General features: G+C 37.9%; 1 protein-coding gene across 3 annotated transcripts in view; it reads left to right on the top strand.

The window, feature by feature from the left end:
• Positions 1 to 274: 274 nt before the first annotated feature.
• The window catches only part of PRKCZ (protein kinase C zeta), a 45,989-nt gene continuing 18,392 nt past the window's right edge, over positions 275 to 27,871 (top strand). For 2 of the 3 annotated variants that reach the window (XR_014619081.1, XM_084300336.1), the window contains exons 1-7: positions 275 to 386; positions 1,130 to 1,305; positions 4,888 to 5,009; positions 9,101 to 9,190; positions 9,601 to 9,651; positions 24,528 to 24,613; positions 27,505 to 27,636. Coding sequence is in view for 2 of the 3 variants with exons in the window: in XM_084300336.1 (XP_084156462.1) it covers positions 1,235 to 1,305; positions 4,888 to 5,009; positions 9,101 to 9,190; positions 9,601 to 9,651; positions 24,528 to 24,613; positions 27,505 to 27,636 (552 nt within the window). In the remaining variant the exon portion in view is untranslated. Of the gene's footprint in view, positions 387 to 1,129; positions 1,306 to 4,887; positions 5,010 to 6,020; positions 6,119 to 9,100; positions 9,191 to 9,600; positions 9,652 to 24,527; positions 24,614 to 27,504; positions 27,637 to 27,871 lie in introns of those variants that run through there. The other variant, XM_084300337.1, reaches the window with a different exon arrangement.

Here is a 27,871-nt window from a genome sequence, read left to right as displayed (position 1 = left end):
TTCAGAGACTTCAGTTCCCGGAGCTCCAGCGCGCTGCGGCCGCCCCTGGGCGGTCCTTCCCCGCGGCCGCCCCTCTCCTCAGCACCGCCCCGGGCCGGCCCAGCCTCCCACAGGCCCGGCGGGGAACGAAACCCCCGGGAGAGCTCCGCAAGGGTCGAGCGAGTCCCAGAGGAGTCGGGCTGCCCCGTGAGGAGAGTCAACGGAAGCGCTGAGGAGCTCTGCGGAACGGAGCACAGCGAAAGCCGCCCTCCCGCCTCTCCTGTCAGCTCGCCCGCCGCCCGCACGGGAGGGGTGCGCTTACTGCTAGCTCCTCTGATTGGCTGCAGGTGTTTGCCTACCGCTTCCTTTCTAGCTTTCGATTGGCCGGGAAGCTCCTGCTCCGCCAGGTAACGGCTCTCGGCCCGCGATTGGCCGCAGGTAGACTGTATCCTTTCGGGGATTGGCTCCACGTGAGTTGGGGCTTGCTATTGGCTGGCAGGTGGAGCAGGAGGTTTCTTATTGGCTGCGTGTACCGGCCCGCCTATGCCGCCATGTTCGGCGCGGGGGCGCCGTTGCCAGCGGTGGCGGCGGCGGGGCGGGGCCGTGGCTGAGGGGGGCCCGATCCTGAGGGGACGGTGGGCGGGAGGGAGGAGGGAGCTCGGCCCGAACTTCTGCCGGGACTTGGAGCAGATTCGGCCTGGGGGAGCCCCGGAGCTTTTTTTTTTTTTTTTTTTTTTTTTGGGGGGGGGGAGGGGGAGGGACGGACGGACAGACAGACCGACAGACAGACGGACAGACGGACGGACCCCCGGCGGCGCAGGCAGGGGGAAGGGGCAGAGCTGAGGGGGGCACCCTGGGGGTTTACGGGAGCGACTCGTACCAGGCACGAGCTGTTGGATGCTTGGATTGAAAATATCCTTCAGGGAAAAAAAAAAAAAAGTTTAAAACGCTTGGGATGTTTCCTTAAAAACTTAAGCGCGCGTTGCGTTGTTAACTCGTCTCGTTGAACTTAACTGGAAATCGGGAGTCTTGTGGGGTTTTATGTTACTTTTTTGGCTTTGTACCCAAAGCTGCTGGGGTTTGTAAAGTTCGGCACGGTGCTCCGGTTTGGTGGTGAGCGTGCTCATTTGTGTCCTGCTTCCCCCTGCAGCTGGGCTGGGAATCACCTGGGGGAGAAGTTGGTGTTGAAGCTTTTCGGGATTGCAGTTACACTTCTCTGCGCTCCTAACTTCGCCTCGGCTGCTCGGTACAGACCATGCCTAGCAAAATGGGCTCCAAAATTGATTTGAACAAAGACTTCATCAGAGTGAAAACGCACTACAGTGGGTAAGCCTGCGTGTTGTGTCCTGCCCGATTTTGACACACACAGGAGACAAGTCCATAGTCTGATCTTGTGGTAAAGTAACCAGGGCGTTGATGCATTTGTAATTAATGTCAGATAGGTAAACCCAACCACTAAAAATCCTTCGGACTCCTGCAACATACTGTCTTAGGAAAGGGTTGGTAGTTTATTCTTCGGTCTCAAAAGGGGGAAGATGTGCAAGAATGGCATGCAGTTATTGTGGGCTGATAGGTTAATGATTTCTGCTTCATTGCAATGTTTGTGGCCACAGATGTATCCATCTCTTGCATCCAGATGCAGTTATTATCTTTATTGTGGAGCAGTTGTCTGTGATCGAACGTAATACATGTTACGTAACAATTTCTACATTTACAGCTTACTGCTGAAGGCCGGTGGAGACTAAAGTAGCTCCTTGGGTCAAAATGTAGAGTGTTTAATACCAGATTCCTTTTCCAGTGGGGTTTGCTAGATGTTTTTTTAATTCAGAGCAGTTCCTGTCTTAGAAAATGAGAGGAGGTTTTTTGTGGGTAAAGATGTAATACTTCAAACAGTAAGTGGGTGCTATTGATTTTGCTTATCTTTCCTTTTTTTTTCTTTAGAAACTTTAAAAAGAAGGGTTATTGGAATTATGTAGGTAAATGAGAAATTAAAGAAATCTTGTTATATCTCATGTTGAGTAAATTCAGGTGAACCTATCCAAGCTGCTTGAAGTTCCAGTTATAAAAAGTGATTAAAAAATATAAATTAAAAATCCAAAGATTAAAAAACCTTTGCTTTTCTGCTATGAATAAATACCCAAAGTAAGCTGTTAGCCTGTATCTGTAACTTGTGAACTCTGTTAGGCTTCCTTTTTTTTTTTTTTTAATAACTGTTTTCCCCTCCTTTGCAGTGTTTAGACTAATGCTACATGAAGGGCAGTGAGATGTTAACACATCTGCTTCCGTTATCTTCACAATGCTTATTTTGGCAACTCTGATTTAAGGCAATAAATAAGTCCTGCTTCTTATGACTTCAGTCAGTTGCTGGCAGACTCAGGAAGCCTTTTTTTTTATTATTTCACCATTAAATATGTCTGAAAGACAAATTTTATCTAATTAATTTGCTGCCACTCTGAGGACTTTAAGTTGATGTTACTTTGATGCCTGTCTAAGTCTAAAGCCAAAGTTTAAGGTATTTGAGGAGTTAGATATTTGGCCTAAGAAAATCTTTAGACTTGATTGGAAATATTTAGATTCAAATTACTGGCACATGATAGCAGTAGCCTAAGTAATCTTTTCTGATACTTTCCTATTAAACAAATGTTGATACTGTGGTTTTTAGTGCTGTGGTATAGAAAACAGCTCTATAATTAAATATAATTATGGAAGTCAGTCCACCAAATTTCATTGAAAACGAAGTGCTTTCTTGATTAAACAAAATAATTTACCAGGTCAGTGTCAAGTAATGTGGGGTCCTGAGGTTAGAATTCGATAGCAATTTTCAATATAGATTTTGGCCTCTTCTATGTCAAGCCAAAAGTGGAACAATGTACACATGCAAGTCACTTGGTAAATACTTGTTCTATAATGATAGTAGTATGGAAAAGCATAATGCATTTATTATTTCCACTGCCTTCAATTTCTGGCAGTGCTACTGACAAGTTCTTTCGTTATGTCTAGTCAGTTGACTTTTGTCTTTGGTATGCCACCAGTAAACTGAAAGTCCAACAGTCTGTTAATTTACAATTCATTTAAGTGTAGGTTGAATTTTCATGTCATCTTTTAGTAAAAACAAATTAGGTAAGCTTTTAGTGGAGAGAATTCATGTCAAAACTCATGTCTTAATAAAATGCAAAAACTTGCAATTTCATTTTAAAAAGTGACATGTTGCTGAGATGCATGGATATACATGCTTCTGGGAAACAACAAGAGGAGTGTTGCCTTAGCTCTATAGGGGAAGGCACTGTAAACATAAATAGAACTTAGCATAAACAATTTGAGACAGTTTGCTGGTGACAAACAGTGGTTGTATAAAGGGAAAGGTGTTTGTTTAAAGTTTGTCTGTTCAAAAATGGAGGAGGTGATAACACTGGTCTCATTGCAATTCAGGTGTAATAATTGCAAGGTTTATTAGGATAAACTACTGTAATAGTGTACCTCCTGCAACCACTATAGTCAGTGGTTTCCTTTTTATTTATTTATTCATTTTTGGTGTCACTGTAGTCATCTCCCTCTGGTGTTTGCTTGTTTAATGCTATTCTTGAGGCAGAGTAACTCTGTGAACCTAGAAAACAAAGGTTCCATAACCACTGAATGTTGACTTTAATCTATTGATCAAGTGTCTGTGACTCAGTAAGAGCTCACTGTTTTTGGCGTTAACACACAGTAAAACTGGTTGTCACAGTATCTCTGTTCAAATACTGCACATCTTGAAACAAATTCGATAAACTGCAAGATGTCACTGATGCTGGACAATTTCAGGTTATAGGGGACAAGTTTATTCTGGTAGCTGCTAAAAGAATTTATAATAGGAGTTAATGGCACATTTCAAAAAGTAAAACAGGACTTGTTAGTAAGTGACAGTATGTAGTAAGTTAGAAATCCAGCTTAAAAATCTAAGCATGAGGAAGTTGTAAAAAAAAAAAAAAAAAAAAAAAAAAGGCATGTGGAGTCCTAGGATTGCAGGTATTCATGTTTCTGGGTGTGGCACTTCATACCACAGCACAGTATAAATTACTCTATAAATAGATTGCAAAGGAAAGTAAGCTTGTGTATTCCTCACTGTGTTGTTTCAGTTACTCGGTTTGTCTTGCTTGTTTGTACTTACTTGAAATCACTTCATTTAAACAGCAGTAGCGCAGTATCTCATGTGCTATCTCATGTGCATTACCTTGGTTCTAAATGGTAGTGCAATCAAACAATATGAGGAATGCTCTTGATGTAACTTGCCTGTACATACAGCTTGCTGGTCATTAGTTCTTCATGTTACTTTATAGTGCCCAGTTTCAGCTACCTGACAACAAAAGCATCTTGTGAGATTTTTTAAGAGCTAAACAGTGAATGATTTTTGTTCATCTGTGCCATGATTGTCTCATGAGACTACACAGGCATTAAGATTAAACAGTCTCAAGAATGCACAGATATCATCAATCATTTGAATAAATCTCATTGGTAATTCGTATCAGCTATAGATGTTTAGCATATTTTAGCTGTTACTTAGTACAATCTGGGGTTTGTTAATTTATATGTAGAATGACTGCTCTCTGTTATCACAACCTTAATAGTTTGAGGCTGATTAATATAATTTCAGCTTCAGTTGAAGTTTGTAATGTAGATGGTGTGGTGGGGTCTTGCTGCAGAGTTTCACTTATTTTTAAAAAAAATTTGCAGTAATTGAAATTTTATTTCTGAATGGAATGAGTGCCAAGATCAATTTTATTTTTTTTTGAAATCTGTGTCTTACTATACTTTAGACGTGGATAGTTATAGTATAAGGGAACTGAACTTGCTGAAGTCAACGTGCATTAAAGATGGAACATTAAGTATGCGGCTTTTTCTGACAGAAGCTTATGGTTTCATCTCATGCAGGGACATCCTGATAACAAACCTGGATGCATCGATCAGCTATGATGAACTTTGTGATGAAGTGCATGAGATGTGTAATTTACAACAGGAGCAGCCAATCACCCTGAAGTGGATTGATGATGAAGGTATTGTACTGAAATCTTTAATAATTCTCATTTTTTGAATGTTATGGTACAGAGAGGCATTGAAACAACTTAAAAGCCATTCCTGTTGTGTGGTCAATTAATTTATAAATGCCACGGGACATAACCCTGTCTTATAAAGGAGGAATCTTGGATAAAAGTCTCAAAACATCAAGGTTGTATTCAATTTGAATTCAGCTCTACAAAGTGGAGGCTCTGTAGAACTTCAGTATTTTACTAGTACATACATTGCATTCAGCATGTATTCAGTATGTGTTCATTTGGAATTTCATGGGCTTCGTACCCCTCAATAGTCTCAGTTCAGCAAGCTGACTTTTTTGTATCTTTAACTGTCAGCGTTCAGTATGACAGGCTTTTGTACGTTCTGAATTATGATTTGCCTCTAGAATAAGTTGCTTTTGAGAAGTACTGCAGATGGTACATCAGGAGACTGTTTTATACTCAGAATTTTTGTATTTTGTGTGAGGTAAGGTAAGCGTTAAGAATTCCAGTGGTGACATGATTTCGTTTTCTGTGGGTTGTGTTGATGGTAGTGTTGATTATATTAATGGTCTGATGTAGCCTATTTGAGCATTAGAGAGTAGATAGATGTTGAGCGTTCTATTCAATTGGTTGTTAATATCCTGTTTATTTAAACACAATGACTAAGCATGAAATAAAGGGACTTGAATTTATCAGAAACAAGTTGTTTCCACTGGTGGAGGGGAGAAAATGTCTGGTGTATCTCAGGTAAGTCATGTCCAGAAAAAGAAAACTGGGGGGAGAATTTTGTGTGGGGAAAAACAGTGAATTTTTGTGCAACAGGGGGTTCATAAAGTCCTGTAAAAATGATTTGTGTAAGTCTTGGCTGCTTACTCTCTTCCTGCAGGAAAGGAAAGGCTGATGTCAGATCTTATTGTTCCAAATTATCCTACTGTGTAACACAGTTTATCATTAGTCTTCTTCCACAAGTAGCTGTATGTGAGAAACACTTTTTCTTTAACCTTTCTGTAGGCTCTGAAATGTCATCATGATGACTTTGAATATTTCTTCTTGCTGCAAAATGTGGCACTTCTCTACAGCCTTAAGTTAGTTAGAGCCTTCTGGTTGCTGTGAGTAGGAGTGACATGGAGATGCTTGACATTGTGTGCCTTTGCTACTTTTTTTTTTTTGCTTTCTTCATAAGTTTCTTTAGGACTTATCTGCTTATCGTTTGCTAGAAGTGTGGTTCAGCCGTAATTCATGATGGGCAGAACTTTTGATTTGTGGGTTGTGAACGTTTACCATACAATTATACAAGTGTGCTAGTGTTTGGTTGTTTTCCTGCTCCAACTTACCAAAGCTGCAGTCTGCAGCAGAACTCTTGGAGTGAAGAAAGGTAAAAAGAAAATACTAAATTGATTTGGCTAACGCTTTTTAAAATTACTCTTATTAACAGAAGTAAAATAGCATATACTGCGCTATTAGCTAAGTAGTGCATTCTGGTGGGTGAACAGAATTTCATAATGATTATGAGGAAGCAGCAAGCCTGTACTCAAAGAAAATTCAGTCCTTTTAAGATGCCAAGGAAAAGTATAAATTTTTCATTTTGTTCTTCACTCTCAATTTCATCATCTAATCATCAATAAAGAGGCATCCATTCTTATCAGTTTCCTAATACTGTTTCATTGCTGTGTATGGTAGTCTAATAAAAAGTAACCTGATTGAGAAGTGCCCACAGAGTACTTATATTGCATGCACTTGGTAATTAAATTGCATTAGCTATTTGAACTGCATGATAAAAGGAAGACTTAAGTAGGACAGAAAATTAAAGCCTTGAATTGGGGAAATGAGACATGATTACTGTAACTGTTTCTTGGTTTCAATGTCTGCTTCTGGAGGTTTACTTAGATTAAAACAACAAATTTTCTTTTTTTAGTTGCTGTTCAGTAATCATCTCCTTATAGTCTTGGTTAAATATGTACCTGTGCAACCCTCTCAAACTTCTCATTTTGGCTGTTAAGTTTTAGTCAATCTACTGTTTTGGCTGCCCTCAATTGTCACAGGTTTTAAGAGTAATCCTATTTTTGTGTATCAATGAGTGTTTATACTTACTGCCATGTGTAATTTAAATTCATTTGACTGATTGCAGGAACAGATGTTCTCTTTGAAATAACTTAAAGCAAACAGAATTGCTGATGGCTTAATGGATAAAGAAAACTTAAATTCTTTTTTTTTTTTTTTTGGATCTTTGGTTTTGTGAGGAACTTTTTTTTTTTTTTTTTTGACAAGATCAAAAAAGTTTGTACTAGGAATAAGCCATCCATAATAATATCCCATAAACTTGTAAGGAATATGGATTGCTGACTGGCAGCACAAATCATTCTATTGTCTGTCACCCTGCATTATTACTGTATTCAGACTGCCAAGTACAGTGGTCTCCTGGGTGGGCTGAACACACCCTGGGGGTGTTTAGTATGATCCATAGGTATGCAGGAAGAAAATAATAGGACTTCTTTTTATACTTAAAGATAAAAACATAAGCTTAACTTGTATTTAATACCTAGATGAACACTGGTGCCCTTGCTTGCCAGATGGTCAGTGTCACTTTGGGTAGGCAAGGTATGCTGAGGAGAGAAGTGGGTGTTCCACAGTGTTGGAGTTCACAGTAGTGCTCCTCATTTGTTTGGTCACTTCCAGTGCAATGTGATATATTGTGGTTTGTGTGCCTGGTTAAGTGGATTTACGAGTTCTATCATCCAGTTCTAATCAAAATAGGCATCACAAGATGTTAATGATGTAAGCACCAGCAAACTGGCAGTGTTGATGTTTCTCCTATTCCTAAAGTATGAGCTCATTGTCAGCCACTTCAAGACGTAAAAGCAGTGAGTATCTAATCAGGTATGACAAGTTAGCCAAAAAATAAAAATCAAAAAATTTCAAAAGGACTATCTGAAATGAGTTTACATGCACTACCTAGTGCTCTCACTTAATAGTGCTGGTCAGAAAGCCATACGCTGTCGGGAAGACACTTGTTCTTCTTGCCATGGTAAAGATAGCTGGCATACATAACATTATGATGACAAACTAACATGCATTCCTTTGTCTGAAGATGCATAGAAGATATTGCTGGAGGTTTGAAAAAGCAAGTATTATAACAAATGGTGCAGTATGGGAGGTTTGCTATGCAGTTGGATGGAAGTACAGATGTTTTCTTCCACAAAAAGACAAATGTTTCAAATCTGTGGGGCTTTCCTGTGCTGACAATGCCTACCAGATAATTTCAAAAGAGGGGAAGAAAAGAAACAGATATCCATGCTTAATCCCTATGACTGCTTTTCAGAAGAAACTATGGGATAGTGAGAGCATATTTTGAAAACAGGTATTTGCGAATGTTTACACTTTTCCCTATGTACATGTAAACATAATTTTCTGACCTGTTTAAAAATCTCTAAACAGTTTCAGTGGGTTTTGAATACATATGTTAAGAATTTTAAAATGCAGCTCTTTCAGATAAGTTCGCAAGGATTGACTTCAGGGAAGATGGAAACTTCAACAAAAACCTTTGCATAGGTGCTGGATAGGACTGAAGAATGATTTAGTAAGTGCAGCCAATTATGCACTTCTTCCACTTGGATCTATGGATCCTAGAGGTTTTTCAGCTGTGACAGCCGTTAAGAGCAGTTGAAATAATTGAAATAAGAGCAATTGAAATAATTGAAATAAACTAAGCTTAGAACCAGACCTTTGCTCACAAAGTATTATACCAAAGTTTTCAAAAATAATGAAATGCATTCAATTGCATAGCTCACTAAGAAGATATTACTTTAAATGAAGTATTTTTTTGATGATAGGATTTGTTGTGGCTAAGCAGATCTCATGATTTTTTTCTATTAGCTTTTCTACTAAATGCAAGTTAAGAACCACAAACCAATTTTCCTGAAAATGTCCACACAAACCATGAAAAGTTTAGAGACTATTAATTTTGTTATTTCCACATTAACATTGGCATATCTGTATCCCATCCACAACTTTGAAGGCTGATACATGTCTTACTAACTGAAATTCTCAATATTTCAGTCATAAATTTACTGATGGATTGTTTTTTTCCTTAGGTGACCCATGTACTATCTCATCTCAGATGGAACTGGAAGAAGCCTTCCGTTTGTATTGTCAAAACAGGGATGAAGGGCTGATAATTCATGGCAAGTATTATCCAGTTTGAGAACCTTGTGTACATTGCTTGATAAAACTAATGGTTTTGTAAATGTCAATTTGGAATGACTTGTTAGGCTGACAAATCCCATTTTTCTGTATGTAGCTGGTACCCCGTTCTTAGATGTTGTAAGATGGAAGTGTTACTTTGGGTGTGGAGTTCAAAGCTGAAACAATGCAGTGGGCATACAGTGCTAAACTGCACTGACTTGTTGATGCTGTACTCAAGTATAAGATCTTGTTAGTGCGGGCACTAGTCTTGATTACTTCTTCTCAAGCAGAATTATTTAATGGCTTCCGAAAACTTCAGTTTTTGAGTAAATGTATTCAAGAATCTAAGAAATGGTAGTATGACTGAGTACTGTTAAGTTTTCATTAAGAATTGTGTTTTTTGTTTTAGTTTTCCCAAGTATTCCGGAGAAACCAGGCATGCCTTGTCCAGGAGAAGACAGTGAGTACTAGAATGCTATCGATGTCTAGCTTGCATTTTTGCAGTCATATAGAAAAGAAATACATTGAAAGATTTTCATAAACTGGCTTTGTGTACGTGTATATCAGTTTTGTGCTTCAGTAGAATATAAAATAGTCAATTATTTAATATGTATCTCAATAGAGAAATGATGTATATCAATACTGTAGTATTTTAATATTCTTGAGGATTAATAATGGCTTCTGGTTGCTGGTACACTGGCAGGAAAAGAGGTCAGGATTCGAATATGGTCCTTGCTTTTGCCTATATATTTTTTTTTTTTTACTTGCAGGAAAAGGAAGTGATGTACTGAAGAAGAGTGAACTACAGCCTTTTATAGAAAAGGCTTATTAATGTATCAAAGTTTCAAGTTGTGACTAGATAATTATAGGTGTCTTACCTGGTAGAAAGGAGTAAATGTGCAATACAAAATTTGGAATCCTTATTAAGCTAATCAGAGAAAATAGACTTTTTTTACACTGGTCAGAAATATTAAAGAAATACTTTTTAAAAGACATTTCATTTCTTTTCAGAAGGAAAAAAAGGTATCTGTGGTCTTCCCAGCGGTCTTTAGGGTGAACCTGCCAAGCATGTGTGTAGCTGTTTATAATACATGGTTTTCTATATATCTGTGGTGTTAGTGCATTGTTTAATATTTTTGTGTACTTTTTTGTACCTGTCAAAATAGTAGCTCAGTGGTTTTCTATTAATTTTGCTCAGGTTTCAACAAGAGAATTGGTAACTGGTCCCCTTTGTTACATCACATAATGTATTTCTACTGAGTGAGCAGGCAAATACAACTTAATTTCAATACTTGTTGGTTCATGAGTTAAAACTGAAAGGAGGACTTGTTACATTTTACTGTATGTTGAAAATGTGTAGGTTTCACCATGCTGTCACTTTCCAATTAAGAGTAACAGGTTGAAAATATGGGGAAATATTTTCAGGCTTAAGCTTCATGATCATTCTGTCAAGTACGGTCTTAGCTCTGTAGGTTTAAATACATTCTTGATGTGAATTTTGTAATAGGAGCACTACTTCAGACTGTCACACCTTCAGGTCTCAGAATAAACCCAGTCTTGACTGGAAAGGTGACAGATTTGCATAGGCAGGCAAAAAACAAACTGCTCTGTCTACAGAAGATAATGTTAGCAGTAGTAAGGTTTTCCCTCCCTGTGTTTTGTTACTTGTCCTGTATCCTATTTTGGTAATGATGTTTTCAGATCTTTGGGTAATTCAATACCTTGGGTGCCTTTGACTTCTGTCAGTGTTACAGTAAAACAAAGCAATAGACTTAGAGATTACGTAGCCTTAGAATGCCTGTGGTCTTGGGCAGGTTTTGATGCCACAGGTAACGACAAGTATTAATATTCCATTGTAAGTCTCCATGCTGTGTTCTGTGAAACAGCTGCCTTTCAGTGAAGATGTAAGAGCTGATTTCACTTAAATTTCTGACTTTGGGGTGCTGTCCTTTCCCCTTTTCCACCCAAACTCCACAGCTATGAATAGAACAAACCAACATCACCCCAGTGTTTAGGGCTGTTTCCCAATGTATTAAGCCCATTCATTTTGTCTTATTTTTCTAATTTGCTTTTGTTGGATGAAAACAGTAGGGAGTGAGCTCGTGGGCATCCATGCTATTCCATGTTCCCAATATAAGAACTGAAAGAACCAGCTGATTCCAGCTCTGCTTCAGTTACTACAGCTGGTTAATGACAGAAGGAGGAAAGACTTACCTTGTACCATTCTAGACTGGTGCTTGTTCGAAGTAGAATTACTTGCAAAAACACAAAACTCATGTGAAATACTGACAGGTAGAATATACAAACTGGAGGGAAAGGAGTGGGAAGGGGAAAGCTGCTGCTTGAAGGGATATCTGTGCAAATCGTGTCAATGTGAAGTTCTCTGCAATTTAATGGTATCATTACAGGTGTGGATATTCTAGTACAAAAGTTTTTCATGTTGTTTTATAGATGTTGTAGTTATCCCAAACCACCAGATGAACCACAGAAATACATTGATGAAGGTGGTTCAGGTGACCTGAGTGTTCCGTCTGTAGGGTTTTGCAGGTCATGTTGATTCATCCTTTGATTGTTTAAAACACCTGTTCAGTAGGATGTGCTCTATATGTGATTTGGGTTTTTCATTTAATAGATAAATTCAGTCAGTGCATATTGCCTGCTTGCATCCATGGAACCTGGATGGAAATCTGGTACCGTGGCCTGGTTGTTACTATTTTCAAATTGCTTTACAACAGAGCTATTAAATTGCATCAGTGCTAATTTAGCATACACTAATGCATTCAGCATTATTGCTTGTCACATGCATGCATACACTTAGACTGTATTGAGATGCTGCTGATATTGGGGATATTGCTTACTTAAAGGACACGCAAGGCAAGCAGATTAACTGAGTAGAACTTCTTGTGCACCAAAAATACCCAGAAGCTTAATTGTTTGTGTTGTATGCCTAAAGTATGAAGTTAACAGGACTAAAATACTGTTCTTTGTGTAGAAATTCGCCAGTATTTCTCTAAATCTTGTTTTATCAGCTTTATCATTATAGTTACATTCATAACAAATCCTTTTCTAGAGCTTCTTCCCTTTGCTATACAAGGAGCTTCTAAGTTGGTCTCAAGTTACTTCCAGAGGCAACTAAGCAGTTAATTAGTCACTCTATCCCAAACGGGCTTCTGCTTAAATTAGCAGTCTGTAAGTATGGGCTTACAGTTTGTTACAGAACTGCAGACAGTTTGAAATGAAATTTTTAAACAGCACTATCAAACTGCTCAATTATTTAATTAGCAATATATTGCTCGGGCCTGTTCACATTAGGTCATGGAGTAACTATAGTTGCATGCAGTCTTCTGAATTGGAAATATTTAGCGGTGAATTTCTGTGGAATTGTAAGGTTTTTCTCTCTGTCTTCAGAACAGTAATCTTTTGGAGTAAGAGTGCAGAAATATGTACTGAGTGTTTTGCATTTATATTGAAATCTAATAATATAATTGCTATCTGTCCAAGAACTTTGTGAAACCGATGTGGCTTTGAGATTGTGCCAGCCAGTGAAGCTTGAAAGAAATGCACGGAATCATTAATAAAATAAGGAATGCAAATAGCATTTAAATTTTAGTCATGTGGTGTAAGAAGTTCTTTTTGCACTTGAAGAAGCTCAGTTTTTATTAATGCAATGCCATCTGCAAAATCGAACTTGCACAGATTCTCCAGGCTGATTTACATCATCTTTGTATTCCTCCTGCTCCTGAATTTTTGCACTTTTCCCCCTGTAGACTCAGCTCCTCCTATAGATGTGCAGCTGCTGCTGGAGAAGCAGTCCCTGTACCTTCAGCAGGGCAGTTAACACACCCCAAACTGGCATGGCAGCCCTGCTGTGTGGGTGAGGTGGCAGGCTTTCCAAAACCTCTCACATTCCTTCCCAGATGCTGAATTTGACCTCTTGTAGGTGTGCCTTGCATCTGCTGGCTTGGAGCCTCAGGCACTTTGTCGCGATGTTTCCTGATAAAGATGGGAGACTTCTAGGCCAGTTGAGTGCATTAAAATATTTTTATTTTTTAAGTGTAGATGAGCAATTAATTTGGAATCAATATTAAACAAGGCTGTTGGGAAGTGTCTCTGTGTTTCTTGTATGTGCTCCTAAATGAGAGCCTTCCTGATACCCTGATACAAAGCGTGATACCTGATTGGCAGTTTTGTTAATTATTGTTGTCTCTGCTTATTTACCCTGACAGATCTTGCTCTGATGTATTCCTCTCGCTGCTGCAGCGCGTTGTATAACAAAGCATGTTGAGCTGAACAATTCCTATTGATTTGTAAGACTTCCCTGCCAGAATTGCCCATTTTATCAGAGAAATACTTGTTTTTGTGACATCAGCTCCTTGACATCCATGCCATGTTTTAGTTTGTGCCTCAGCTGCTAGCTACAGCCTCCCAAGGGAGCCAGTACCACCCGTGCCTGGATACATGAGGCAGAGATGTGAAAGGGAGAGACGAGGGTAACCAGTCTTCCATTAAATATTTGTGCTTAATGTTCGAACTGATCCTGCCTATTGTCCTTGGTATCTAATGGTATTCAAACAGCGGCATCAGTGGAATAAAGGGAAAATGTTTCATTTCATACCTACTGCATTGTAGAGGAGAAAGAATTCCATGCTGAAGAAGCTGAAGAATAAAACCCAGTGAGTAATGCATGCCTTGTGCATAGATTTGGTGTATCATCGTGATTGTTGTCGTGAATTGAGGCCATTGATGCAGTGTGTGTGTACGTGTGGTGTGGTAGATAATAGAAGTCAGCGTTTTGGGTATGATATAGTTGCTTTGCCTACCAGTCTCCTTTGCAGCCATAGATGTTACAAATGCAGAGATTCCTGCAGCCTCCTGTGCGTAGGGATGTGGCGGCGAGACCTCTCCGAAATGCTGATAAAATTGCAGTGAAAAGCCTCCTTCCTGGGGTGTGTATTTTGGGAGGAAAAGGACAGAAGAGTGAGTGATGCTGCTGCTGCTGCTGCTAAGGGAGATTAATGAAAGAAATGTATCCAAAAAACCCTGATGGTATGTGTTCAGGGCCTGTTTATTTTAAGATTGCTGATCTAATGATGAATGCTTTTAGAAGCATCGTTTGCTAAGGCCTTTTTGCTGAATTGTATTTAGTGGATTTTTTAATTGTGAAATGCTTGTTTTGAATAAGGCTTCACTTAGTCTCTAGTATTTTAACCAGAATATACTGTGTTAGTATACCTCTGTATTTTTACTTTGGAACAAAATGTGGGTATTTAATACTGAAAATATCTTTGATTTGGGTGGCTAGTGTTAAATGTTATGATTGTTTTGTTGTGGCTTTCATGTAATACAAGAATGCAGAGTACGGAACCTTTAAATCATTTCATGAAACAGAACGAATGTTTTAATGTACAAGTACTTAGAGCATTAGTATGACGGTAGACTAGTGTTGTTATCTTATACTCCTGGCTGATCTTGCTGGCCTTTCTTTTTTGTAATGATTACATTGTGTTGTGAATGTCTCTTATGCTCTTTAGCTGAATAATATTTTAGCATTAGGTGTTCGGACTTCATGTTTTTCCCATGCCACCTTTCTTGAAAATTTCATTGTAGGGTTGAGTAAAGGTATTGTACTAACCTAGTTATTGTCCTGAGTTATTTTATTTTAAGTATGGATACTTGCTTTCTGCTTTATATTCTGTCTAGCACTACAGCTAGTTCCAAAAGGCTTCTTGCTAGAGTAGTGTGGCCTGTAAATATTTTTCTAGCTCATAAGGCAGGTTTTTCCCCTTCATTTGTTACTGTATTGGCAGCAGGGATTAGATTATTCAGAGCACGTGAAGCAATTTCATTCCCCAATGAAGAAAGGAACTATAGCGACCATAGAGAGTATTCTGAAGACACAGCTTGGATTGCACTGGGTAATTAGTCGATTTTGAAACTGCTTGTAACCCCCTCCTGGTTTTCAGTAATTGAACTGACAGAGGAGAATTTTGTAATATTTTTAATGTAAGCTATATTATTGCCTAGGAATTGAAAATAGCTGTGTCATAGTTTCTCAAGAATACCTGAAATCTCTCCCTCCATCTCTGTGTGCCACTTGTTTTTTTCATATATGGTGTATTTGAAAAATACACGTACAGATCATGAGACAGGGTAAGTCACTGAATACAGAGTTGTAGCTAATGATCTGTATTGTTTAGAATCACTTAATATTTTTCATTCTAAAGTAATTCCAACCTCTTTCTCAGTTCTGAAATGTCCAATGATGAATAAAAAGATAGGCCTGCTTTTGGATAATTTAAGTAAGAAATTACAGAGCATGCATCAGTTTGTGGGTTTTGATGTCTTCCCTGACTTGAAAATATCAGACGCCTTAGCAGATGTTTGTATACCACTTCATAAACTATACAGTAGAATAACAAATACGTGAGCTAGTCTTTAAGGTGTTGCAACAAATACCTTGTATTCCTTTTATTTATTTCATCCCCTCCTCTATTAGCTGTTTCTCAGGTTGTTGACATACAAGGGAGATGTCACTTGCTTTTAGAAAACTTGCCTGACATGTGATGTCTGGCTGCAGCCCCCAGGGTTACCTCTCAGACCTCAATCTATATGCTTCTCTCATAAGCTGGAGAATCTGCTTTTGGTGGACAGGCATTTGGGGCAACTAAATTGAAAAGGGGATAAGGGTTTTTGTGTGTTTCTTGTTGCAATCAGTGGACATGGGCAAAACTGTTAAACCTTTGTTAGGCCCTTCTGTTTTGGTAGCGTGAAAGAACCATTTAACGTGTAACCTTCTTACAGGATATGCTCAAGGTTAGGAGGGTGGTTTTCTACTTGGGGCTCTCTAATATTTTTTAAAATCACATTCTCTATACAAGTTATGTCTTTTAACATTTTTTAACTGAGCCACAAATAGCCCCAGAGGCTTGCACAGCAGATAAATGGGCTCTTCAGCATTTCTCTGGAATTTTGAGTTTTGTGAGAACTAAGGTTTTGTGAGGGGAAACTTCAGGTCCTGCTGATTTGAAATGGAGAGTACTTCAGGTGTAAAGCTTTGTAAGAATAAGTAATGATAGTGGTTGGCTAACCACTGCAGACTTGCTGTCAGTTCAAATCTAGGTGGAGTGTAAGTCTTCTGAAGTAAATAAGGAGATAGCAACTACTTTAGGGCCTGCTGAAAGGGTGGTTTTCAGAAGAGACATTAGAGAGTCCTAATCATCGCTGTCAGTGCAAGAGTTAAGTGCTGAACAGACGGTGCAGTTCAGTCCTTAAACCACAGGGGGAAGGTAGTGACTTGGGTAGTGAAAAAGGAAAAACTGGGATGCTCAATAGTGACCAGAAAGCACCTGATCTGTAGTTCTGAAGTTCCACTACTTATTCTCCTGTAAGTGCTTTCCTTTGTTTATTAGCTGGGGATGTACTTAAAGGTCAACCAGAAAATACTTGAAATCAAAACCTTGATTTTAATATGGTTCTGTACTTTTACAATAACATGATGATAATACTGTCATACAACTCCTCCGTAATTCAGGTTATCATCTCTTGCTTTAAGTAAAGCAGGTGCAGATACCCCGTGACTGGTACAGGATTTCCTGTACTTTAGATTTTTGGTTCTTATAAAAATCATTCTTACCCATAGGGATTGCAAAGAAAGGGAAAACCCAGGCAGTGATAAACCTGATCTTACGGAAGTAAAAACCTGATCTTACAGAAACCAAAACTGATCTTACAGAATAGAACCATTGGACCTGCTCCATTAATTTCAAGGTGCAATTTTAACAATAGAACTGCAGGTTATCTCAAAGTTACTTCAAACTTGTTAGAAAAAATAACTATAATGATTTTACACAGCAGTTCTCATAGTATACACAGAGATCATGGGGAACACAGTAGAGATCAGAAGGGTTTTAGGTGGGAAGCAGCATGTAAACTTTGCAGATCTAGTGTAATTATCTTCCTTTCCTCTGTGGGGTGAATGGAAAGGCTCCTTCCGAAAGCTCAAAGACAAATACTATCATTAACTTGAAAGATTTAACCATGCTTTCTTTGACATGTAGAATGCTGTAACGTTCCATTAACAGAGCAGATGAGAGGACAGGTACATAAGATGGTATCATTTGCATTTTTTCCCCTGTAACTATGAGAAGCTCTGGGATGGATAGCTGCTTTCTTGGGAAAAGGTAGTTCTCTGCATCATAAAATATGTTGGTAGACTGATTCAATTTGCTATTAGTGTATAATTATTTAATCTAGAGTATACCAGGTCTGCTGAACTTCTGAAATTACTCAGGTTTTTCTTATTTAGTTACTAAATAATACGCTTAGAAGGGGAGCGCAAGTATGGATGGGAGAATCTCTGAGGTGAGACTTTTCTGTTGGATGACAAGAATCGAGCACAACTTCCAGAACTCATGACATAAGTGGACAAATGTGGATTCTTGTTAATTTCAGCTTTCCTCCTAACACAAAGCAGAATGAGGTGCTCTGAGATACTGATGGGTTGTATCTATTGGGCTGGAAAGTGATAGATATGGAATGTTAATCCTGCTGCAAGGTAATAGTATCCTGTCATACTGAGATACTGCACGCTCCTGAATTCCTTCCAATTGAATCTGCTAATATTATGCCCAGAGAAATGCATTCAGTCTGATTTATTAGAAGAGATAAAGTACACCTTTATGAAGTAACACCTAAACTGAGCTGCTGCCATTCTGCTAATACTGGAATAATGTAAACATTTGGAATGGAAATGGAGCTGTGTTTAGAATGGATCATAAGCTGAAGTAATGGGATCATGCTGTGAAGGAAAACAGCCTAACTCAAAGTATTTCTTAACACTGAGTGTGGGAATCAAGTAATGGCTTCAAGGGCATCGGGGAGGCTACCTTATACAAGCCTTATCGATTTGAAATAATGTGAAATTCATTTTGAATAGCTGGTGGGTTTTTTGAGTAGGCTTGCATTTTTCATTGATGATGTAATTGAATAGGTGTGGATGTCTCACTTGAAGTCAAATCGAGTAATTTGATGTACATTAGAAGAAAACTTAAGAAATAACATCTATTAACTTAGAAAAAGATAGCCAATGAAATACAGGTAATTTAAAAGTCAGGTACTCCACTGAGAAATCAATTAACCATTACCTGTAAGGATTATAAAAATGAAATCTCGTAAAAGGTGGTCTGGGAGGCTTATCAACAGTTAACTTTGTTTTTTCCCTTCAGCTCTTTCAATAGGTATGTTATAATTTGCTGTTTAAGATAATGAAGACTAGATGGAAGTTTGATCTGACCAAGTCTTAGCTGGCTGCGCTTTAACAAACTGGATTTTGATGTAATTCAACACTAAGGCAAATTAAATCATTTAAGTACTGGTTCAGTGTTCTTCCAGTTTTTTTTTTTAAGTTAATGTCAAACATTTTTGTTTTGAATAGATATTAATGAGTAAACTGGGCTGTTAACCACCAAGTTAGATTCGTAACAGTTCTTAACAACTAGTTAATAAATGGTTAGTCTCACAAGTAAAGAGAACTGTATGCAAGTTCTGTGATTGATTTCACAGTTGATGTTCTAGAATTCAGTGTGGAAGTAAGTTGATCACCCAAACTTGCTACAATTTCTCTGCCAGTGATTAGGAGAATACTACTCTGATCCTTCTTTAATCCCAGATGTATCCATTTTGGTAACACTACAGATGTATTTAAGAATTCTCTTGAGTGCCCAGCAGTCTCTAATAAGAAGAATCAAACTTTTGAATGTTATGTAGATATGCTAAATTGTGCAGTTGTGCCTTGCTGAAGGTGATGTTGAGTTTTGCATGAGGTTCAAGCTGTGATTAGCTGTTTCTGTGCATTGCCCAAATCATACCTAAGCCAGGCTGCTTTAGCCGTGATGCTTCTTATTGCACTTAGCATCGTAACCAAAATTACAGTTCTTATACTTGATGGTAAGGCAGTTTGGACTATTTAAAAATGTCTTTTTTGTTATATCTGACTATGGGATTTTAAAGTTTATTTTTGTCTATTTCCAGAAACATGCCAAGCTATCTCACATACGTGTTGGCTGTGATAGTTGTAGGGTTACAGTTTTCAAGAAGTCGTGCTGTAAACTGTTTTCTACTGAATGTTTAGATGTCTCCAAATTAGATAAGGTGCCCAAGTTAGAAGGCTGATAGAATCTCTTGAGCAAAGAAAGTCAAGTCAACTCCTTCGATGTCTTCTGGTCATTTGACAGCTGTCTTTTTCAGGCAGGATGTGTCACTGCCTTCCATACAGGGTGCCTCTGAAGTGTGTCTCAGGCCGCAGGCATGATATTTTTGGTTGATCAGTCCTTCTGTCGGTCACAAGTTAAGGGACCTTTTAAGGGAAACTTTTGTATGCGATGACCATTTTATTTCTGGTATTTCTGTGAATGTAAGGTATTTCTATTTTTTTGTTTGAAATTGAAAACCTGTGTTCTTGAAAACAGTTTTTAGATTCCTAATTTTCTCATATATTTTGAATACAGTCAGTATTTTTTAGTGACGAGGCAATCCTGATTTTCTAATAACCATTCAGATGAGCTTTTAAAATGAGGTTGGTCTTTTTCTTAGACCAAGAAAGAGGATAAGGCATTAACAGGTGTGATTGATCTAAAGGAGAACACAGCAGAAGTGCAGCTTTTTAGAAATGAGATGTTAGCTCTGCTTTTATTGGATGCCAATATCTTATTAAATCTGGTTTATCACCTTGTGATGGCACGGAGCCATTTTAACAGAAGGGTATGAATATGAGCAACCAAGAGCTCACGCCTGACAAATCAGTGTGTATGGAGGACAGGTTTTGCATCCAGCAATCCTGAAATGGGAGTCGGCTGACCTCTTTGAAGCCAGTGGGGAGTAGGGTATTCAGAAAGTGTTCTGGCTGTGTTGCAACAAATGGCAGGTCTGAGGTGGGTTGTGGTCCCCCCCGTTGGTTCTCTGCTCTGTGAAGCGTGCTCCACATAGCACGCTTGCTTTTTTTCTTTCTCATTATTCCTGTCCTAATTGTGCTTGTTTTTTTCCTCTCCATAAAGGTTAATCTTTGTGTCTGTTGAAAAGTATAATGGGGATGCTGTTGATTCCCAAATGCTAGTCAGTTTTAAATAAAATAAATAAAATGCCATCTTCTGACCATTTTAATAACTGCAAGAGGTGAAAGCAGTTGATGCTTGCATTGTTATGGATATTTTCTTCTCTAGCTTCTGAAAAAGAATGTCAATTGTATGTAGCAGTTCAGTCATAATAATAAGAAAGGCCTATTACTACACCCTACAATGTATGTCTGTTACGTGCTTTAGAAAGCAGTTTTGTTCCACTGCTTGGGAAATACTACGTAACAGATGTTGGAGCAATGCACTATCCAAGTTCTCTAGAGTTCGCTTTCCCAAAATGTACTTATCTTTATATGTAATTTTCTCTGTATGTTAACCTTTCATGTAATTCAGAGACCTTCCAAAATACCAGTATCCATTTCCTGGTTGCAATTCCTGAGTTGGTTTTGAAAGAATGCTCACTTGTCTGCTCAGCAAAACATTAAAAGAACAAAACAAAAACTGGGCATTCTCATACTGTCCAGCTGGCAGGCAATGTAATTGGCCTGTAAACAACTTGCATTAATCTCTGAGAAGTGATTTGCAGCAATAGCAAATTATCTCTTTGCTTAGTATGGTAAAAGATTTCATTATGGTTTGTTCACATAAAAGCAGACTCTGGAATTGCAGAAAGCATTTGTAAAATCCAAACGCAGAGGAAATAAAATTTTTGTGGTTGTCTTACTGCCATTCGTTGTTGTAAAGCACGCTTTTCAGACAGCTGATGAATTCTCACATATTCTGGAAAGTACAAGGTTTGCCAAACTTCTTTGGATGGAAAAATAATATTTCAGGCCTGGGGGGAGGTTGGACCCGTCTTTTAAGTTCTTTTTGTTCTCCAGTGCTGGGAAAGTATATTGCCACTTGAAAAACAATTGCTCTTCTATTTCTCTTCTTTACCAAGTTCCATTTTTTAAAGGCAAGGTTCACACCCTTTCTGGTAAGTTGTGGTGGGGTTGTTCTTGAACAGGGGAGTATCTTCCGTAGATGAGTTAGTCTTCATTGAAGTCTGAACAATAGACTTGTTAATTCACTCATCAATTTATATCTGCAATTTTTGTGTATTTACATATAGGCAGCTGGTTGATTGTTTTAGGCATTCAATAATATAATACAAATGAAAAAAGTAGTCCTCTTCAGTATGTAAGTACGGTAAAGAAACACTCCTTTTTGGTTCCTACTTTTTAAAGCTAAGATGTGTTAAGTTCAGCGTCTGTTAGACTGTTGCCTCCTAAGGATATTATAAAATCATGACTTTGATTTAATATTTAGCAGTAATTAAGGAGGTGACTTGCTCCTTTATTTACAGACTTCATCAGCGTGAGCTGCTTGTTAACTTACCAGTCACTTAGTATTCCTCATGTCAGTGATAAGCTACTGTTCAGAACACAGATGTATTAGGTTGTCTCCATATGGTGCTTTGTCTAATGAATCAATTAGCTATTTTGGGAAAAAAAATCTTTGAAGTTTTCTACCTTTTGGTGAAAAGTCATCCTACAACTGGTGGAACAGTTTTTCATTGATGTTTGTGTATGGCATATTTCACAGTTTAATCAGGAAGATTTGTAATTAAATATGAAGAGTAAGTAGTATTTCACAAAGCACTGTTGAATTAGGTTTGATTTTTCTGAATAAATGGAGCTAAAGTTTCGAAGTTTTGTTTGAAATGTGCTAGCAATAATTCCACCTATGCTTTTTTGTTTGTTTTGTTTTACTGAGAGTGGAGTTTATTCTTCAAAGCATGTGCTTAAGCAAAAACTTCACAATAGCGTTGCAAGGCTCTCACTTAAATTTTTGTTGCACTTGTGAAAGCAGGGTTATGTTTGCTTGCTTTAAGGAAAGTTTATATTTGGCAGATTCTGAAGAGCTTTCTGGGTCAAATGAGCATATCAATCGAGACACCCCTATTCTAGTAGCCATGTGTTTGCTAATGCTGTGTCAGGCAGCCTTTCATCTTCTCATTGTTTTCAAATGGTTAACAATCAATTTATTAGTGCAATGTCTGTTTCAAACTTGCCAAGTAAACATTTGCACATGTGAATAGTTATGTATGAACATTCCCACATTTGGGGGATAACAATCTTCCATACTTCTGTGTCTTGCTTGTGAAGGACAATGAAGGAATATTTGAATTCTGACCACTGTTACAGTCAATGTTCACACATGGCACGTCCATAGCCTATGACTGTAGCTGGCTCAATATGAAGTGAAAATAACTTTTAATCAATAATTTCTCCTGCATTACCCTTAAGTTTTTACAGTCAAATGTTAAAATATTTAAAATGTAAGTATTTAGAACTTGAAAGGCAGAAACAACACATGAGAGCTAAAGATGGTTTTATGTTAATTTCTGAGGGTTATAAATTCATTCTTTACACGCTGCTCTGTGTTGAGGTGTTACCAATGAGGTCTTATCAAATCTTTCCTGTTACGTGTTCTTTGCTATATTGTCGGGCATTTTAGTTAACATTGCATATTTCCCTATGTGCCATGTTGAGTATTCAATATCGTTTCACTTGTATGAGACCGATTAAAGGACAGCTTTAAGAACAAGTATTAGACTCTAGGTTAAACAAACAAACTGTTCAACTGATGGAGATTCCTTCAGAGAAGTTACAACACTTCTTAAAGAGAAGTACAAGGCAATTTAATAGACCTTGTTAGGATGACAGGAGAAATAAGGTCAATGTAAGATGATCCTAATAGAACCACATTAGGAAACGGAATCGTTTTCATCCGCAGAACCAGCAGACCTATGTAGGACATACAGCACGTATGTTGCCATTCACAAGGTGTCATGAAAGTGTGCATTTTGCTGCTACCTTCTCAGAGGGAGTTATGCTTCCTAAGGTGCTTAGTTCTCCATTCCCTATGAAACTGTATTACGTCCTAATTTTTCTGTATGAAGTGTATGAAATATATTTTGTACAAGTTGCCAACTGTTTTAAGTTGCATTATAACTAGTATAAATGATTCACATTTTAAAAGGCACACAGTTAAACCTTTGTGTTGGAAAATCTTTCTCATCATGCTATTGAGGATAGTGAGAAAATAATGATAGCTAAATAAGAAGTATTCTAGTTTTTCATTTTTCTTTTGCAAGCAATGTGATATTACCAGTAAAACCACTGCGAGATGCATATTCTTGGAAATGTTTAAGATGTCGTGAGTGTCCCACTGTCAAGAATAGCTTTTTAACTTTGTGTTACAGTAAACCTCAAGCTCATAAATTTGAATCCTTTAGTAGGTGTCATTAGAACTAATTATTCAGCAATGGAAATCATGCCGAATGTGACTTTTTTTCTTTAGTTTTGTTACTATTTTTTGTAGCAGGACTGTATTGCCCATTCTAACATGACTTCTGACTCTTCTGCCTAGCTCACCACCCACCTCTACCTACCCGTGTTCCCACTGCAGCCAGTACCCCCGAGGTTGCCTGCTATGGGAAGCCATGGTGCTGGTTGTGTGCCAGGGACTGGCTGTGTCACCATTACAGCTGCATGCAGGACTGGTGCTGCATGATGAATTTTTCAACACTTAGTATTTAATATCAAATTCTCTAATTAGCCACTCAAATGTTGCTCATATATATGTGAAAAGTGACAACAAATACATTTGGAGTAGATGCTATGCATCTTGCATGGCTTCCTGAAAAATCTGTCTGCAACAGCTTAAATGATTTCTTGTCATGTTTAGACTATATTAGAAATAATTGCAGTCTTCTACTTGTGCTGCTTCCATAACAGAAGAAATATTTTGGGGTAATGTTTGCTAACAAAGATGAAATTGAGGTCAAGTAATGTAACTCTCCAAATTAGTATTATATTCAATACTGTATAGCTAAAGCCTAATTAGCACCAAACACCCTTAGTGTTTGTGTTGACACTAATTTTACCAGAGGAAGCTGTTTCTTTAACTATCTGTTATCTGTCCTTCTCACCTGAGCTTGAACAGCAAGCAGCCAAGAAACTAACAAGATTACGATCATGTGAGGAAAAAGACAGGGATAGAGAAAAGGGAGAGGCAATGGTGAAAGCACATCCTGCAGGAGCTCTCATTTAAGGCTGCCTTAAAAAAATTAAAAAAAATAAATAAATCAGGGATTTTAGCTGTGCGTTGATATTTAGAAAAGCAAGATTGTTTTTAGTCACAACTTACTTAATGTAGTGTGTCTGCTGTCACTGTGTAACCATGCTGCTGCTTTATACCTTTTTAATTTCTTTCTTAGAATCAATCTACCGACGTGGAGCCAGAAGATGGAGGAAGCTGTACAGAGTGAATGGGCATTTGTTTCAAGCCAAACGTTTTAACAGAGTGAGTACTGTTGTATAAAATGTTGGGTTTCAGTAGTGTTCTGTGGTAATTGTTTTCTCAGTCCGTGCTCTTCTGTGTTTGAGTGGTGAAAAGAGAGGAAAAGCTGGATGGTTATTAATGTTAGTTGTGGTCTGTGCAGTGTTATTCGGGTCATAAAAATCATACAACTTGGTCTTTAAATACATTTTCCGCTAATCAGATTTAAAGTCTCTAATAACTGTTTTTTTGAATTTTTAAACTGATGTGCTTAGATCAGCTTTTCTCGTCTCCACCCTTTGTGATCGTGCTGCTTGATTGCAGCATAATCTTTTACCTTCAGTGCTTTTTTTATTCTTGAAATTAATGCTAAGAGCTGTAGCCTTTAACTGTTTTGAATCTGAAGTATTATGTAATCTAATTAAGAAAAAACTTCCTGTGTGTGATCTAAAATACAGCTGCATTAAGAATCTGACTTAATCCACATAAGCAAGTGAATGTAGCTTTAAGGCTGAGGCTCCTCCTTGGCTTAGCCCATTATGTCAAAGTATTGCAGCACATATACAAATGTAATGTACACTTTTGGGAATTCGGTACAAAACTGAGTACAGTGAGGTGAGTTAATTTTTTGAATCAGCAGTAACATTTCTTTTATGAAATCTTTACTACTGCCTGGATGGAATATATTTTTTTTTAATGCTCCCCATCCCAAAACTGCATTTTAAAAGAAGGAAAAGCCCCTTCAGTATCACTGGATATGTGGAAAAACAAGTTATTTATCTGAATTATAACAAGCAGTTACGTAATGTGGTGTACAGGCTATTTTTTTAATTTATTGTATGAAACATTCCATACTTCAAGATGCTCATAAAACATTTCCTTGAAGCATTGTGAATACATATCTGCCACATTAAGAATCCAGTGTTATTAATATGAATAAGTTTTTATGGGGATTAGGCTAATGGTGAATAAACAAGTGAAGATTTTGAAACCTCATTAGCATGCTTATTTGCTAACAGCCCTAAACAAGACTTTGTAACTGTCTCTGTAGAAATGAAATCATAAAACCATACAAACAAAATCCAACTGAAGCTAGAAATAAAGTTGACATGAGCTGACACGACATGAAAATGCATAGATTAATAATAAATTAGTCATATATGTAAGCATTACTGAATTAGACACTAGATTTTCACATTGACTTTTTTAAGACTGCAGTATTACATTATGGATTTGTTCCTTTTTCAAAATACTTTTTAAAACCACTTTGGTTAATTCAGGTAAATGAACACGTTCAAGAATCTAAGCCTTGATATTGTTCAGTGTATTCCTGTTGAGCATAACATAAGGGTTAACTCTTACTTCTGTGTTTGTATGCATTTTGGGGAGACACGAGGGGTACCTGTATTACTCATGGAATTTGAACGCTGCCCCTTTGTCCATTTTTTTCTTGCTTTCCTGCATTTGACTGAAGTAAATGAGATTGTCTTGCATGCTTTCTCCAGGCCCTAAACATTTTATTTAGCCTTCATGTTACTGCTGCCAAATGTATGTAAGAATACTGAAGGTAGTCTTGTGGAGCAGGAGTTTTGAAATGGAAAGAAGTGGCTACAGATACCCAAGGCTTGCTCTCTCGTACGCAGTATGGTTTTTATGTTTGTTTTGGCCTGGATAGCGTAGTTTGGATTTTTCCCTGTCAAGAACTAGCTGTATAGCTGACTGGAATGTAGCTATGTTTGGTTTTCTACAGCTATCAAAATATGAGAAAGGCAATACAAAAAACATTTCAAAAAAATAAGTCCAATCTTGCATTATTTTTTAAAATACTACCAGTAAGGATTCGTAGCTGTTGAACACTTTTGGGCAGGACACTGTATGATTCATTAGTCTGAGGATCTGAATAACCACACTAACTGCTGCTTGCTCGGAGGAACAGACTTTCACTGTTCTGTGGCTTTCAGACAGTTGCAGAGCTTGAAGCCTGGCATGGGGGATGAGCGCAGGACTGCTTGTGCAGCTTGCAGTGATAGGCAGCCTCCTTTGCCTGTCAGAACTACCAGGGAAAATTTGCAGATAGTGAACACTGAGCACATCTTTTGGCAATCTGTGCACCGTGTGTAGAAAGAGAACTGTGACTAGGCGGCTTCTTGGCATAAAAGAATCTGTTTGGCAGTTTGGGTAACGTAGAAAAAATGACCACAGCACACATACACTGGAAAAATGATTTCAAGAAGTGCCTTGTTAAAGTCAACAGCAGAATGTCTGACTTCTTCCTTTGTCGTCATTTTGGTTTAATTTATTCAGATGCGATTTCCCTGCACGAAGAAAAAGGGCCATATATTTCTGATATTAAATAATGCAGTGTGCAGAGGCTTTAAATCAGACTTGATAGATAAGATTTTTAATTTATGTTTTTCAAAGTTTCTACTGATGTTCTACCATTGTCAAAAGTGGATAGGTGCATATGTAGAACAGTCTTCATAATTTAATTTGCGGAGACTCATGTGTTGTGCTAGTGTTCTTGAAAGTAGTCAGTTTGGCTGCTTTTTGTGTACTCGTGTGCAAATTCCTGTCGATTTTGTTTGGGTAACCTCTGTCAGTATCTGTAGTTCAGAATAGACTTATTGTCTAAGAATGATTTGCAAATGTTAGGTTGTGATGTATTCCATCTGCTTGAGACATTTGTTTTCTTAACATTCAGTTAAAAAAAAAGTGTAATTTAGCTCAATTCTAAGCATGAGGTGTAATCTTCAGTTATTTATGAAATCCTGGGTATTCCAAAATAATTGTTATTGAATATTTCTAGGGGGTGAATAGGATGGATTGTTGTAGGGTGGGTTCTTTCTGCCAGCTAACTACCAGCCTACAGAAGGGAATTGATAACTGAAATTGATGATATGTGTTCTGGCTTTTAGAGAGCATACTGTGGCCAGTGCAGTGAAAGGATATGGGGTCTCGGAAGGCAAGGTTACAAGTGTATCAACTGCAAATTGTTGGTCCATAAACGTTGTCATATACTTGTTCCACTGACCTGCAAGAGGCATATGGTAAGTTTGATTTCTGTCTAAAACTAAGACGTTTGGTTGTGTTCTGTTTTGCTTATTCCAGATACATATCCTGTACAGTTGAAGATTTATAACGCTGGGCAGTATTTGATTTTCAGTTATCAAAGTGTCTGTGAAGTATAGGCCTTTAGTTAGTGAGTAGTATGGACAAACTGAGAAGAAAACCTGTGATATGACTGTGAGCAAGGTTGAGTTTGACTTCACTTCTCCAGTGGAA

The sequence above is a fragment of the Netta rufina genome, assembly GCF_964035555.1.
Source record: "Netta rufina genome assembly, chromosome: 22".
Classification (NCBI taxonomy): Eukaryota; Metazoa; Chordata; class Aves; order Anseriformes; family Anatidae; genus Netta; species Netta rufina.
The sequence above is the reverse complement of the archived record's forward strand: the minus strand, read 5'-3'. Positions and strand labels throughout refer to the sequence as shown.